Here is a 16,705-nt window from a genome sequence, read left to right on the forward strand (position 1 = left end):
ACTTTAAATTTGTGGTTTTGTTCTTTGTTTTTTCCTTTCAATCACAGCCAATTTTAGAATCAGGAGCCGTAGAACTACTTTGTGGATTAACCCAGAGTGAAAATCCTGCTTTACGAGTGAATGGGATTTGGGCTTTAATGGTACATTTCACCTTTCCATATATGTTGTTATTTACAAAAAGAATATAGCTGTTATCAAAGTTAGAACTAAGGAATGTGTTATCTGAGATGTCTGGAATTTTTTTTTTAAATCATGCTCTCTTTGGTCCTGTTTCCTAATGACCTAAGACCTAGGAGACTCAGTGCTTACTTTTGGCATACTATAAGCATATTGCTGGGCCCCTGTGTACCACAGTTCTCCTATATAGTTGTGAGAAAGGTGTGCATGTCTTGCAAATTAAGTTTGGGAAAACAGACTTTCCTCATCATGAACATATTGTGATTTTTTATAGGGCTATCTACTTTACAGAGCACTTTTGTGTTTCTTTTTGAACTTTTTAACAGCATTATGAAATAAGCTAGGGAAAATTCTTATATTTTATACGTAAGTAAACTAAGGCACAGAACCACTAAGCAGCCTGCCCAGGGTAACAGAATTAGTTCATAAATGCTTGGTGATTTCTTAACAATTTCTAGTAAAAAAAGTATAATAATCTGTATTCTAAAGCTGTATAACTCTGAGTTAGGACAGCCATTTTTCCTTAAGATTTATTAAAATTTACTGAAGTTGAAAATAGTTATCCTACATGAATTTTTGTTACCATGATTATCGTAACTACAATTTAGTAAATATTTACTGTGTGCCAGATACCAAGATAGCTGTTTTGTATTTGTTATTTCTAATGCTGACTTTAAGTTATCTGGTATAAGTCCACCTTAAAATGGGGACGCAGGGACTCAGGGAGGATTAAAGGCATTGTTCAGGGCCTTACAGCTGCTAAGTGACAGATTCTGATCCTATCCCAAAGCCCATCCTCTTCTCTGGGTTCCATGCTGTATCTGCTGTCTTTTCACACACTCCGGGATAGAAATAATTATCATCTAAGAAAGTGCAGAATCCGATAATTTCATAGTTACTTTTCTCCTTAACTTTGTACCAGCTTTTAGCCCTTCTCTTTCTTGAAATTCTTTCCTGGGACTTGATTTTTTCACCTCACTTTCTACCTAGCCTCCCCCTCAACTTCCTAGGAGAGACATTCCCCACCCTACCCCCGAGCTTCAGTTCTCAGTTTCCTTCATACCCCACTTTTCATGGACTTCATCCACTTTTGTGGTTTCAGCTCTCGCTAGTGGAAGAGTATATGTCAAATATCCATAGCCAGATACTGCTGTTCCCAGTTCCCCAGGTCCGTTGCTTAAATGACCTGTGGGACTTCGCTTGAGGGCACCCTGACATAAACAGCTTTAAAGTGAACAGTGGAGCTCATGTGAACGCCTCAAATCCACACTGTCTTATTCTCATCAGCTTCTGTAATCACCAGCTGCTGTGTTCTCTGTCCACAAAATGCAAAAGCTTAGAGTCATCCTTAGCCCGGCTCTCTTGATACCCAGTCCATGCTTTTTTTGATCTGCCATCCTGTTTGCATCATTAGGTAATTTGATCTCTCTTACATCCTAGCTCCTTAAGTTTTGAGAGGTCAAGAACCACATATTACACTAAGGCTCTAGTTTACAACAGATTTTTGTACCAAAAATTGATTTATATGTTGTTATTTGGAATAAAAATGGTTTTTCTTCAGAAATGTTATTAAAGCTCGATGTTAAGTTGGGCTAATCCATAAGTCATCCAAAAAGGAAAAAAGGAACAAAATAGCTAGTGGCCACCTGAGGCTGTTGGTAACTCGGACACACTTCCTAGTTTATGAAGCAGTTCTATGTGATATGGCGTACCACACCGACACCTAGCATATTATTGTGAACATAGCAGGTGTTTTAATATGGTAATATAAACAAAACCCACTCTTATTTTCATCCATAGTGAGTACTTTCAAATCATTCTCAAAATGCATGGCACAGTATAGTTGTTAATAGTTATTTTGTACTAAAACACACAGGAGACAACTTGATAACCAAACAGTATTTTTGAAGATAATAACTGGATTTTGTATTTACTTGAGAAATTCCAACACATTCAAATGTCCATGTCAGAAAGTAGTCACATTCCTTATGTAGGAGTATGTCTAAGAGGGAAAGTTATCTTCCTCTTTACAGACAGAATTATAGGTAATTTATTAACAAGAATCATTAAAACATTGTAACTTGTACTTAAGGATTTTCTGTAGATTGTTTCTACTTTCAAAATTATCAGAGTTCTTAAAATATAATGTAATAAAGTAAACGTGTATATGATTCTTAATCCTTTCAGAACATGGCCTTTCAGGCTGAACAAAAAATAAAAGCAGATATTTTACGAAGCTTGAGTACTGAACAGCTGTTCCGATTATTATCAGATTCAGATTTGAATGTGCTGATGAAGACACTGGGACTTCTTAGAAATCTCCTTTCTACTCGTCCTGTAAGTACATCGCCCAGGTTTCCAGGTTAGCTAGCCCTGCATATGCATTGCAGAACATTGCTGCTGCTCTCCGTGCCTGTGCCCATGGGGGTGGGAACATTGATCCTGCCCTTCCCAGAGAAGTGAGACGTTGATGTCTACCTGCCGCCTTCATGGGTGTTCTGGGGGCTGTTTCCCCGTACAGCCCCTGGCTCTCCACTCCTGCTCTGCCTGCCCTTTCTCCTCCGTTAGTGCTGGACTTCTCCTGCCTTGGTTTGTTACTTTACTCTTAGTTCATTTCCTAACCAGGATGGGTTTTCTTGTCACTAATCTCTGAAGCCTCAGCTTTTTTCCCTTTAAAGAATTCTCAGTGCCATTCCATAGACATTTCATTTACAGGATTGACCTCTGAAGATGTCAGTGTAGAGAATGGCGGGCATATGTCAGAGTCGGAGAGGCTGAGCCTTGCTGGTGAGGTCCCTCTCAACATTGTTCTCCAGTGCTCCCTGGGCAACAGTGCCAGTGACTTCAGGTTCATGGATGGTCCCCTTCTTTGTGCCTCACTAGTTTTTTGAGTCTTTATTCATTTGCGCCCCAGGAGAGTATTAGAAAAGCTATACCATGTTTGCTGTGTCTCTGACTTTATTCGCCCCATTCATTGTTCATGCTCCTTCTTACACTAATATCTTTGGACTCTGAGGACTCACAGTGATTGCAGGTCTATATTCTGTAAGGCCAAGTCTGTGTTTTCTTTATCTTCAGTTCATCAAAAGTGTAACATTGATGTAGCAGATGTGTCTCAAGCGATTAAGTGCCTGCCTCCCACATGGGAAGTCCTGGGTTCGGTTCCTGGGGTGGGGCAGGGAAGGGAATAAGCAAAACAAATGAGAAAACCAACTCAAAGAAACCCATGTGGCTCAGTGGTTGAGTACCAGCTTCCCACATGCAAGATCCTGGGTTCTTTCCCCAGCCCTGGTACCTCAAAAAAAAAAAAAAGTATATATTGAAGGCAGCTTCAAAATAGAGTAAACACTGTCTGTCTGTTAGCATCTAGTTCTCGGTCTATATGCTATGTATAGTGTTCTGCATGAAACGATTCTGTATAGTATTATTTAACTTTCAGAAACCTTCTCTTCTTTCCTGTTGTCTTTTTCATTGTGCCCTAGATGATAATTGTGGATTTCCCATTGTTTTACAGCATATAGATAAAATAATGAGTACTCATGGAAAGCAAATTATGCAAGCTGTCACCCTTACTCTGGAAGGGGAGCATAACATAGAGGTCAAAGAGCAGGTATGTGTTCCTTTTTGATGGGGAATGTCTCTGAATGTGAGTACAAAGAAAGGTCCTACTTAGGAGTCGACTGAAAGGTCAAAATCTGCAAAGAAGGGAAGGAAACTAGTTCCTCTGTACCCTTAAACTCTGCTGAAGAATTCCTCCTCCCACTTCTCCAGGAGAAGAGGAAAATGACCCAGAGTCTATAGTTACACCCTCTTTGTCACATGCAGTACATACCACCCTTGTCATAGGGGCAGCCACCTTTGATCATCCTGGAGTGAATCCTTTTTATAGGGTTCACTATTTCTAGCCTTCTTGACCCCTATGCTTTGTACTCAAAATCCTGTAACTCCCTCATAAAATAATCCCTTATCCTGGGCACATTTTTGTTTCTTTACTCTCACGTATCTTCTGTTCTTTTTCCCCACACTACATCCCTGCTTTCCATTGAATTTTTTTGTTGTTTCGTTCTGGTTTGTTTTCTTAGGAGGTACTGGGGATTGAATCCAGGACCTCGTATATGGGAAGCAGGCACTCAGCCACTGAGCTACTATACCCACTCTCCGCCACTGAGTTTTAGTAAGGCAAGTTTAGAGTATGCGTAAGAGTACAAAGGCTACGCATTTATCAGAAAATAGTTTTGGGAAGTACTTTTCTGTGTGTTTTGGGGTTTTTCACAGGATTTTAAAATGTAACATTTATTTTGCCATAAAAAGAAAGGTCGCCTGTAAACTCAAAATTTTAACCCAGGGTCTAGTGCTGGTAATATTCAATTTCCTAACCTGGATGTTGGGTACATAGGTTTGTTAATTTTGACATTCATTGAGCTATAAATTAGGGTGTGTATGTTTTTCTATATATATGAAAGAAACTTACCAATTGAGAGTTGGGCCTAGACATCCTAACTGCAGGGCCCATGCTCCTTACCCTCAGTGTTCCTTAATTAGAATAATTTGGTGGGCTTCAGAGGAGCAATCCGGGTAGTACTAGTGTAGGATGTAGGAGTTGTGATTGACTTGGGGAGCAATAAAAATGGAAGATTTGACGAAGCAATGTCAAGATGGATGTTTTAAATGATTTCTCTTAAAATTAAGTAATAAACAGCTGTTTTAATGAATAAAAATTTAACAGATAATCTCATAAACATCACTGAAATTAGGTTGAATGAGAATCATGACTGGAACAGAACATTTAAGAGGATAGATTATTCAAAAGAAACTTCTACGAGAGAGGATAAAAATTAATTTTGTCTATAAAACAAAATTCACCTGGATAAGATTCCACTAACTTTAAAAATGAAGAAAGGCAGAAAGGTGAGACAAGATTTGAATGAGGGCAAAAGAAACGACCAGCACCAATAATGTGCTTTGGCAGGACACAAATGATGATTCTCTTACACAAATTTAGAGACAGTCCGGAGGTAGGCAACTGCAGGGACCCTTAAACTGGTCGTTAGCTGGAGTTTAGTTCTTCTCAAGAAGCATCTGGTAAATTCTTTCATTACCTTTTTTTTTTTCAATTGGGATATAATTGATATACAGTAATCTGCATATATTTAAGCCATACATTTTGACACAGTATACACCCATGAAACCATCGCCGCAAGCAACAAAGCGAACATATCCACTGCTGCCCTTGGATTAGAAACAAAACAAGGATGTCCCTTGCTAAGTCTCCTACTCAGTATCATACTGGAGTGCCTACCAAATATAATGAGGCATGTGGATTGGACAGGAAGAAATAAAACTCTGTTCCCAGATAGCATGAATGTCTATGCAAAAATGCTATAGAATCATTTAAAAAGCTCTTAGAATTAATGAATGAGTTTAGCATGGTCACAAGATAGAAAAATAAATTGTATACTAGCAGTGCATAATTGGAAGTTGAAATTTTAAACCACAGTACCATTTGTAGTAGCTCAGGAAAAAAATGAAATAATGTATAAATCTCAAATATATACAGTATCTATAAGCTGGAAACTACAAAACACTAATAAAGAAATCTAAGACATAAATAAATGGAGGGGTGTATCATGTTAAGATGTCACTTCTCCCCAAATTGATTTTTTAGAGTCAACACAATTCCAGTCAAAATCCCATCATGATTTTTTTTTGTAAATACCAGTCTCAATCTTTGTTAGATATAGATTCTAAAATCTGTATGGGAGGGCAAAGGAACTAGAGTAACCAAAACGATTTTGGAAAAAAAATAAAGAACAAAGTTGGAAGACTCACAACTACTTGGTTTTAAGATTTATAAAGTCACACAATAATCATGACAGTTGGCCATTAGCAAAAGGATAGACACATATAGATCAGTGAAACAGAATAGAGGGTCCAGAAATAAACCCATACAAGTGATTATTGACAAAGATGCAAAGGCAATTCAGTGGAGGAAGGATGGTCTTTTAAACAAATGGTGCTGTGACAGTTGCAAAAAATAATTAACCTTGAACCATTCCTCACACCTTAGACAAATATTCATTCAAAGCAGATCATAAATATAATGTAAAAGGTAAAAATATAAAGTTTTTAGGAAAAAATGCAGAAAATATTCAGCTCTTAAGTTAGGCAGCATTCTTAGATATGACACAAAGTATTTTTCAGAAAAGAAAAAAAATGGCAAATTGGACTTCATAAAAATTTAAAACTTTTGCTCTGTGAAAGACACTGTTAAGAGAATGAAATGACAAGCCAGTCATTGGAAGAAAATATCTGCAAATTAGATATCTGACAAAAGGCTTGTGTTGAGAATAAAGAATGCTCAAAACTCAGGCTTAAGTAAACAACCAAATAAAAAACTGAGCAAAAATATAAACAGACACTTCTTCAAAGAAGATATGTGGATGGCATGTAAGTATATGAAAAGTTGCTCCACATCATTAGTCATTAGGGAAATGCAAATTAAAACTACAATAAAATACCACATCTCTTAGAATGTCTAAAATTTTTAAAAACTGATGACAAAAGTTCTAGTGAGGATGCAGTTCAACTGGTAGGAATGCAGAATTATTCATTTTTGAATGCCATTTGGCATTTTCTTGTAAGGTTAAACATACAGTCACCAAACAACTCAGCATTCTTACCCCATAATATTTACTCATATAAAATTAAAAACTATATTCACATAAGACCTGTATGTGAATGTTTATAACAGCTTTATTTATAATCAGTAAACATTAGAAATAAACCAAATGTCTCTCAGACAGGGCTGAATAAACAAATTATGGTTTGATCCGATTAAAAGAATCTTAAGTATTGGTGTATACAATGTGTATGAATCTCATATACAATATGCTACATGAAGAAGCCAGACTCAAAGGCAATATACTCTGATTCCATTTATACCACACTCTGGAAAAGACAAAACGATAGAGACAAAATAGATCACAGGTTTCTAGGACTTGAGGGTGAGAGGAGGATTTGATTATAAAGGAATAGCACTGGAAAATTTTCATGGGGGAGGAGGTGATAGAGCTGCTCTGTATGCTGATTTTGGTTGTGGTTACAGGACTATTCATTTGTCAAATAGATCTGTACACTGAAAGAGTGAATTTTGCTTTTTATTTTACTCTTTATTTTGTATAATAATTGTGTTGTCGATTTCTAAATAAAAATAATAATAAAGTCTACTGGGATTTTGATTGGGATGATTGCATTGACTTTATAGAATAATGTGGGAAGAAGTGATATCTTAACATATGCAGTCTTCTGACCCATAATATAATATATTTTCCCGATCAAGTCTTCTTTAAGCGCTGTTTTGTTTTGTAGTTTTCAGCATACAGGACTTGCACTTCTTTTGTCAAATTTACCCCTAAGTCATGTTTTGATGCTCTTTTATAAATGGTATTTTAAAATTTTAGATTTCCAGTTATTCATTGCTACTGTACAGGGTTACAGTTTTTATATATTGGCCTTGTATCTTGCAATCTTACTAAATTCACTTTCAAGGCTTTTTTTTGTGGCTTACTTAGAATTTTTTTTTTATAGGTGATCATGTTGACTGTGAACATGGTTTTACTTCTTATTTTCCAGTTTTTCACCATTGTATTCTTTTTCTTGTCTTATTGCTGTGTCTAGAACTTGCAGTACAATGAATAGAAGTGGTAAGGGTGAACATATCTGCCTTGTTCCTCATATTAGTGGGAAAGCATTTAGTCTCTCCATTAAGAATGCTGTAAGCCATAGATGCCCTTTATTAGGTAAAAGAAATTCTCTTCTATTCCTGGTTTGTTCAGAGTTTTTATCATGAATGGGTGTTGGATTTTTTTTCAGTTTTTTTCTCTGCATTTAATGAAATGGTCTTTTTTTCTTTTTGTCTGTTAATAATGGTGAATTACATTGATTTTCAGATGTTAATCCAATCCTTATGTACTTGAGATAAACCTCACTTAGTCATCATGAGTTACCCTTTACATATTTTGTTGGATTCAATTTACTAAAATTTTGTAAAGAATGTTTACATCCAAGTTCCTGAGGGATACTGGTCTATAGTTTCCTTGTAATGTCTTTGCAAGGTATTTTGGTATTGGAGTAATTCTGGCTTCAGGAAATGAGGTGGAAGTGTTTCCCTCTTAAATATTCTGTACAAATTTGTGAAGAACTGATATTATTTCTTTCTTAAATATTTGGTAGAATATAGCAGTGAAGCCATCTGGACCTGGTATTTCTTTTGTGAAAATGTGTCTCAACTACAAATTGAGTCTCTTTCCTAAAAATAGGACTGTTCACATTATTTCTTCTTGGTTTTGGTATTATGTCTTTCAAAGAAGTTGCCTATTTCCTCTCAATTTTCAAATTTATTGACATAAAAGTATTCATAATATTCTCTTACCATCATTTTAAAGTTTGTAGTGTCCTTGATGTCCTCTCTCTTCTGCTTTATATTGATAAAAAAAAAATTTTTTTTCTGGTATATCTAGCTAGAAGTTTATCAATTCTTTTGATCTTCTTAAAAGAAGCAGCTTTTTGCTTCATTTATTGTCCCCTATTATGTTTTCTCTTCTTTATTTCAGGGGTTGCCAGACTTCTTCTATAAAGGGTAAGATAGATATTTTTAAGTTTTGCAGGCTATACATTCTCTATTGTAGCCTGAAAGTGATTCTTGATAATATTTAAATTAATGAACATAGCTCTCTTCCAATAATACTATTTTCAAAATAAATCCAGCAGCAGGCTGGATTTGACCCACAAGCCATAGTATGCCAATTCCTGCTCTATTTCATTGATTGCTACTTTTATTGTTGCTACATCTTGACTTCTGCTTATCTCTTTGGGTTTGTATTTTTTTGTTTTGTTTCAACAGTTTCTCAAGGTGTTAGCTAAGGACATTGATGTGAGACCTATCTTCTTTTCTAATAATAGCTGTTGAATGCTATAAATCTCTCTCTAGGTAGTGCTTTAGTTGTAGCCCTCAGGTTTTGATAGGTATTGTTTTCATTTGGGAATTTTCCAGAGAACTTTTCTGTCATGATTTCTAACTTAATTTCATTGTGATCAAGAATATGCTTTGTATTTAAGTCAACTTGGCTGATAGTGTTGTTCAAGTCTTCTGTACCCTTACTGATTTTCTGTCTACTTGTTTTGTCAATTATAGGGAAAGGGGTGCTGGATTTTCCAAATATAATTGTCTGTTTCTCCTTTCTGTTCTAGCAGGTTTTGCTAAATATATTTTGAAGCTATTGAGTACATAAATGTATATGCTATTCTCTTTGTTAATCAGTCCCTTTATCATTATGAAATGGCCTCTTTGTCCAGGTGTTTTAGTTTCCGTGGCTGTTTAAGCAAATACCATGAGATGGGTCAGGTTAAACAATGGGAATTTATTAGCTCATGGTTTTGAGGTGGAAAAATGTCTACATCAAGGCGCCATCAAGGCAATGCATTTTCCCCAGACTGTGGTGTTCTGGGACTGGCTGCCCGTGATCCTTGGTCCTTAGTTCCTCTGTCAAAAGGCAAGTCACGTGGTGACCTCTCCTTCTCTCAGTTCTCTTCCAGGTTCTTTTGAATTTCAGCCTCTGACTTCTCCCTGTTAATTTTTCTGTCTGAATTTCATTCTGCTTTTAAAGGACTCCAGTAAGAGGATTAAGACCCATCCTGATTGAAGTGGGCCACAACTTAACTGAAGCAACCTCATCCAAAAGTCCTACCTAAAATGAGTTCACACCCATAGGAAAGGATTAAATTTAAGAACATGCTTTTCTAGGGTATATATAGCTTCAAATTACCACACTCAGTAATATTCTTTTCTCCTGGATCTATTTTGTCTGATATTAACATAGCCACTTCAGCATTCTTTAGAGTAGTGTTAGCATAGTATATCTTTTTTCATCCTTTTGCTTTTAACCTATTTGTGTCTTTATATTTATAGTAACTTTCTTAGGCAGCATATAATTGAGTTTGACTTTTTAAATACAGTCAAACAATCTCTTCCTTTTAATTGATGTGTTGAAACCATTTATATTTAATGTGATTATTAGTTGTGATTATCAATATTCCATCTCTATTATTTCCTATATGTCGCAAATGTTTTGTTCTCTTTTTCCTTCTTTTCTGTCTTCTCTTGAACTGTGTATGAGTTTTTTTGTGTTATTTTTTTTTAAAGAGTTTTGTGTATCTATATATTTAGCATTTCCATTGTTCCATATTCCTTTGTGTAGATTCATGTTTCTATCTGGTATCATTTTTTTCAGTCTAAAGGGCTTCCTTTAACGTTTCTTATAGTGCAGATAATGCTAGTCATGAATTCTTTCATCTTTTACATGTCTGAAAAAGTCTTTATTCCACCTTTGTTTTTAAAAGATATTTTCACTGGGTATAGAATTCTAGATTTGTTTGATTTTCTTTGGTTTTTGGTTTTTGGTTTTGCTCAGTACTTTAATGATGTTGCACCATTTTTTTCTGGCTTGAGTCCTTTCCAACAACATGTCTGCTGATATTTACATCTTTGTTCTTTACTATGTAATGTCTTGTTTTCTCTCTGGGCTTCTAGGTTTTTTGGGTTTCTGTTTTGTTTTTTGGTTTTTGTTGTTTTGGTTTTTGTGGGGTTTTTTTTCAGTTTTTTTTCATCATTGGTTTTTATCCATTTACAAATGATGTGTCTTGAAATAGCTTTCTTCATGTTTCTTGTGCTTGGTTGGGTTTGCAGATCTTCTTGAATCTGAAAGTTTATAATTTTTATCAAATTTGAGTGTGTTTCAGCTTTGACTCATTGCCTCAGTACTTCTCATATCTAATGCTTTGACATGGTTTGAGACTACATTGAATTTAACAGAGTATAGAAAACAGTTCATAAAACTTTAAATTGGAAGAGATCTTAAGCCCAGAAATGTAAGATTTGCCTAAGGTCCAACAGCGTTTATGAAGCAAGCCAGAATTTGAGCACATTGTGCCTGAATCTCAGTCCAGTGCTCCCTCTTTTTCTTCAAATTTCATTAGAACCATTTTCCCTAATTTAGAAAAGTTCATCAAAGCACAGTTAATTCAAAAAGCAAAATTAATCCATGTCTTTAAATCTCAGTTCATAACCACTGCTAACTCTAGGAGTTACTTCAGCATTTCTCTTTGGAATTTTGTGCTACACCATTTTTCTTGTCTTCTCCTCTTGATTTGTCTATTTATTTATATGTAGACATATAAGATAGGAGAGCTGATTCTTTTAACAGCATTGACTTGAACCTTAAAGTCCATGTAATCTCCCTGTCTTGGCTCCTTAGTTGGCCACAGTACATGCCCCTACTTCATGGCAATATGAGGAGAAATATCTTGAGAACTGTCTGTCTCTGAGATTTTCAAAACAAAGTTGATGAAGAACACCTATGAACAGCTGCTCTCTTAAATGGAGAGTAAGAGCATGGAAAGGGAGGGAATGGTATACAAAACTGAGCTGAATGCTTCCTAGAAAAGAGACATGTCACTTTTCCTCTGTCAGACCTCCATCATGCCAAAATGGCCCCGTCTATGAATAATGCCTTTCTTCAAGTTCTGGAGAACCTAATGATCTTGGTTTCCCAGTTTTCCTTCTAGTTAAGGCCTCTGTCTCTTCCCTGTTTCTGAAGGCACTGAAGGGGAGTTAGTGGCCTGTCTTGCTGACCTACTTTATTCTGAGGAATGTTTGCTGAAAATCCCCCTTTGTTCTGTGTTAGGAGATAGTAGTTCTTTTTTAGGTGAGTCTAAGTGTATTGACCACTTCCTTCCTTTTCCCAAGAATACCTCGATTATGCCGCCTTTCAAATTCTCATACATGGTTAAGGTCACTTCTATTATTTCCTCTCCAACTGCTCTAGCCAACTCAGGACCTAGTCTTCCTGGGGGAGAAATTGAGAACTAGAAAGAAAGTATGTAATGCTTCCATGTGCTTCCTTCTTCCTCCCAACTGACTGTATTTCCGTTCCCATTGCTTGGCTTCACCCTCAGCTTTTTTATTTTGTTTCAGTAGAACCTAACTGGTGAGGATAGAATCACGACACTGATGAATGTTATCTTGCTGGCTTGCCCTGAGAGTGTGGGGTTTTTTTAAAGTTTGCCTTTCTGAGTCTGTCTGTAATCACATGAAGGAGGAGGAGGACTAAAAGGAACATGGTGTTCCTACACATAGTTTTCATTTTGTCTACATTAGTGAGCCTGATGCTGCCAAATTTAAATGTCAAGAATGTCAAAATGAAAAGTAGGAAGGGGGAAGATGGGATTCAATGACCTTATCCTATAGGCTCAAGTGGGGCTAAAATATGGTTGGAGCAGCCATCAATCTCATGGGTCTGATGTCCTCCTGAACTTGGACTCCTTTAAAACAGGGATCTTTCGAAAACTAACTGCTCCTATTCATTCCACCTGTCATGCTCAGTGGCTGTTCCTTCAGAGGGTCTTTCGTAACCAAAAGGAGTACAGATCAAATATATATAATATATATATATATATATATATCTTTTTTTTTTTAAGATATAATAATGGTATTGGTGATATGTTGCAAATGAATGCTATTATTCTTGGACAATATGTTCTAAAGTGTTTAAAATATCATGATAGCTGAAACTTTCTTTTGAAGTATTTCAGAAAAGTAAAGAAACAATATACAAAAATAGAGACATACACATATATACATGCACATACCCACACTCTTTAAAGCAAATATGGTATAATATTAATGGATGTTGAATCTAGATGTTGGATATATGGATGGGTGTTCATTGTACTATTCATTCAACATTTTTAAAAATTTAATATTTTTAATAATAAAGAGGGGAAGAACTTATTCCAAACCTCTGTTTATCCTCCTTGTTATCACCTCAATCCTGAGAAATCTGAGGGTATTGTGCCTCCCCCAAAAAATTTCTGACATGCTCACCAAGTACTCATATACCAGATCACTTCTTTCTCACTTGTGGGGCATATAAAGTTCCCCTCATCCTGGTTCAAGTGCTCAGAAATAAATAGTCCCCCAGTGCACACTCGGGCCTTAGATTGTAAATTGTATCTCTCCATGTCTCCTGGGTCTCAGAAGCTGCCTTCTCTGATTGAGACCTCAAAACTTAATTTCTGAATAATCTAGTTTCTACAGTATAATAATCCAGACCACACACCAAGATATTTGAGGATTTGGACCACAGTAAGAAAATCATCTCCTCAATTAGCTCTATCTTGCAACATGAATTCTTGCACCAAAAAAAAAAAAAAAATAGGTTAGAGTTGGAGAAAGTTCTTTGAATCTATCTCCACTTCTGTCTCCACTTCTCATCCTTTTCTTTGAATGATGATGAACTTGAGAGTGAGAGAGTGAGTCTTGTTCCTTCCTAATCCTTATGCCCTGCAGAGTGCCTGCACCTAGAGGTACTCAGTAAATGTTTGCTGAATGACTAAGACTGGCACTGACTTGGTTTTCCTACAGCATTCCTTTGACCTTTACCTTGAGCCTTGTCTCCTGTTGGTCTGGCTGTAAGAATATAACAATTAACAAGAACAACCATTTCCTCTAAGAAACTGTAGTCACCAAGATGTACTGTTCTACCTGCTGACATAGGCTCTTTTTAAACTCCACATGAGGCTCCTTTATACATTTTGCTTCCTTTTCTGTTCTTTTCAAAGTAGAGAGAGCCTAATTACTCATGGCTGATGTAGTTTGTAGACAAGGGACAGGCCTACATCTAGATGATTATAAGCATGGGAGCAAGTAACAGGTGAAGGCCTTGGGTGAGAAAATGGAGTTTAAAAACCTATGAAGTTGACTCCAAAGAGAACACATCTTTGGAAAAGCTTTGTGGGTTAATAATGGGGGCTTCTCTTGGAAATGAAATTTTTAAGTAAAAAAAAAAAAAAAAGTGTTTCCCTTTTATTTATATGATCATTTGACTTACAAGGCATAACTACCTTTGCCCAGTTTATTTTTATGCCCGGAAAGAAACCACCAAAATGTTAGAGTTCTCTTTTGCCTAAGATAGACTTTCCTTAGGTGTGGCTACAGGTGCTGGCAATTGAAATCAGGAGGTAGGAAATCAGGGCATTCAGAGTGGAGGTTATAGGAATCTGTGCACCTTCAGGTGAGAAATTGCCCAAGCTTTTGAGAGAACTTGATCACTTTGAACCTGGGGACTTGAGAGCCCTCCTGACCGCTGGCCCTTTGTTCTTTTCCAGACACTGTGCATCCTGACCAACATAGCAGATGGGACGACAGCAAAAGAACTTATTATGACCAATGATGACATACTGCAGAAAATCAAGTATTATATGGTAGGCCCTTGTCCGTTTTCATTGCTCTACACTGACTGTGGAATACGAAGGCAGGGACTGTAGCATTGTTAGTCCAAAACAAATTGTTCAGAGATTTGAAGGGGAAAAAAAAGACTGTTCTAGGAGAGATTCTTTTATATCCTGAAGGGAGAAAAAAAAAGGTAGAAACACCTATTCCTTGACACTTAAGCCATTTGGCACTATTACCACCCACCATACCACCCCTACCCATGTCACCTGTTGATCGAGTCCCTCTTACCAGTGAAAACTTGGGCTCTCAGCTTCCTGTCAGTGCTGCCCAATCCCCATCTACCTCTTCAAGGCTTCAGTTCCATGTGGGTGAACCCTCCAACCCTCTGACACCTCAGTTCCTAGACCTGGTCACCTCCAAGCTCAGTCTGCATCTACTTCCAGAGACCTCAGCCACCTGCTGTGGTGGCTGTATCCTGGACCTTGTCATTCCCAGAAACAACCCAATTCCCAAAGTCTTGATTTCAAACCTCCCTCCCTTCTTTTTCATTCTTTCTATGTCTCCTAGCAAGACCGTAACCATGGATGAACCCAATCCTCCCAATCTCTTTTCTCTTGGCCGGCCAATTCAGAGCCAACCACTGAAGAGAAAGGCATGGAATCAGGTCGGCTGGTTTCATGTTATATTTACATTTACAAAACCCAAATGGGCACTCAGCACTGGTGTCCTGTGATTCTCTAGTAAGCTGGTGCCCCCTGTTTTCACAAGTGTAGGTTCTTATATTCTCCTAGTGAGACCTTCAGACCTCGTCTCTTTCCTTACCTATCCCTCTTAGTGATAGCCTCACTTTGTGCTTTAAAGAGAATCAGAAGTAAAACCCATCAATGGCTTCCCATTTCACCTTGAATAAAACCTATACCTCCCTTGATTATGACCTGTAAAGTCCTGTTACCTGACCCATCTGTGCCCCCAATTTATCTTATTCCTGTCTAGTACATTCCTGTCCACTGCACTGGCCTCTTCCAGTGCTTTGCAAAGGCCACACTTTTTCTTGCCTCGGGACCTCCACATGTGCTGGCTCCTCTGCCTATAACACTTTTCTCCGGACTCCTGTGGTGTGTCTTCCCACCCTTCAGTTCTCAGCTGAACTGGCAGTTACTCACTGGGCTCTTACTTGATCACTTTCAGTCTAGGTTAATCTTTGTTACTATATTCTCTTTCCTTCCTTCAGAGCATTCAGCTCAATTAGTGATATATATTTGTTTGTGTGCCTTTTGACTGTCTCCTGTAGCAGATTGTAAGATCCGTGAGGGCAAAGACCTGTCAGTTTTGCACACACTCATGTATCCAGCACCTGTACGGTGCCTGGCCCTTAATACATATTAGGTAAATACTTGCTGAGCGAAAACATTACTGCTTCAACCTGGAATGCCCTTACCTTCCCCATACCAGATCTACATAGTCTTGCTAATCTTCAAAAAGTTTCTCTTAATTCCTTCTACCCATCAATATATAACTAATTTCTCTGTTGCTGTTCAAAGCCAAAATTCCTGCATATTCTTTCTCCTTTCTCACCACTAAATTCACTCTTTAACCTTCATCTGGCTTCCATCCCTATCAGTCAACTCGAACTGTTCTGGTTAAGGTCACTAATGACCCCTGTGATGCCCAATCAAAAGGGTGGTTTCACCTCCTCATCCTTCTCCAGTTGTAACAGTCTTCAACACAATTGACCATTTCTTTATCCTTGAAACATTTTTTTCTCTTGGCCTTCCATGATGCCATACCTGTCTGCTTAACCCTAGACCATCTTCTATTTTCATCCCACATGCTCTCCTGAGATTGGTGGTTCACAACCTTGCACATTGGAATCTCCTAAGGTTCTTGAAAAATATATCATTGCCTTGTCCCCCTCCCCTCCGAGATTCTGATTTAATTGGTTTGGGGTGTATCTGGACATCAGATTTTCAAAAGTTACCCAGGTAACTCTTATTTACAACCAGGTGTGAGAACCACTGGTTTAGGAAAATATTCACACCCACGGCTTTTAATATCATCTCTATGCTGGTGACTTCCCAACATATACCTCTAGCCTAGACCTCTCCTCTGAACTCTACACTTGTATATCTTCCTGTCTACTTGACATCTCCACGTGACTGTGTGATGGCATCTCTCAAAGTTAATGTTCAAAAACGAATTCTTAACTATGTCCCTGAAACCTAAGTTTCTCCTCTTTTG

General features: G+C 37.3%; 2 protein-coding genes across 8 annotated transcripts in view; one reads left to right on the forward strand and one right to left on the reverse strand.

Moving 5' to 3' along the window:
- Positions 1 to 16,705, forward strand: part of ARMC8 (armadillo repeat containing 8) — a 116,959-nt gene that overhangs the window by 89,583 nt on the left and 10,671 nt on the right. For 4 of the 7 annotated variants that reach the window (XM_058295021.2, XM_071214516.1, XM_058295020.2 and 1 more), the window contains 4 exons: positions 48 to 140; positions 2,365 to 2,514; positions 3,692 to 3,787; positions 14,401 to 14,496. In XM_058295021.2, coding sequence (XP_058151004.1) covers positions 48 to 140; positions 2,365 to 2,514; positions 3,692 to 3,787; positions 14,401 to 14,496 — 435 coding nt within the window. The remainder of the gene's footprint in view (positions 1 to 47; positions 141 to 2,364; positions 2,515 to 3,691; positions 3,788 to 14,400; positions 14,497 to 16,705) is intronic. The other 3 variants (XM_071214517.1, XM_058295019.2, XM_058295022.2) reach the window with 1 other exon arrangement.
- NME9 (NME/NM23 family member 9) overlaps positions 3,218 to 16,705 on the reverse strand; it is a 53,251-nt gene continuing 39,763 nt past the window's right edge. Inside the window, exon 12 of the mRNA XM_058295029.2 lies at positions 3,218 to 3,342. Within this exon, the coding sequence (XP_058151012.1) occupies positions 3,293 to 3,342 (50 nt within the window). The 3' untranslated portion in view covers positions 3,218 to 3,292. The remainder of the gene's footprint in view (positions 3,343 to 16,705) is intronic.

The sequence above is a fragment of the Dasypus novemcinctus genome, chromosome 4 (assembly GCF_030445035.2).
Source record: "Dasypus novemcinctus isolate mDasNov1 chromosome 4, mDasNov1.1.hap2, whole genome shotgun sequence".
NCBI lineage: Eukaryota > Metazoa > Chordata > Mammalia > Cingulata > Dasypodidae > Dasypus > Dasypus novemcinctus.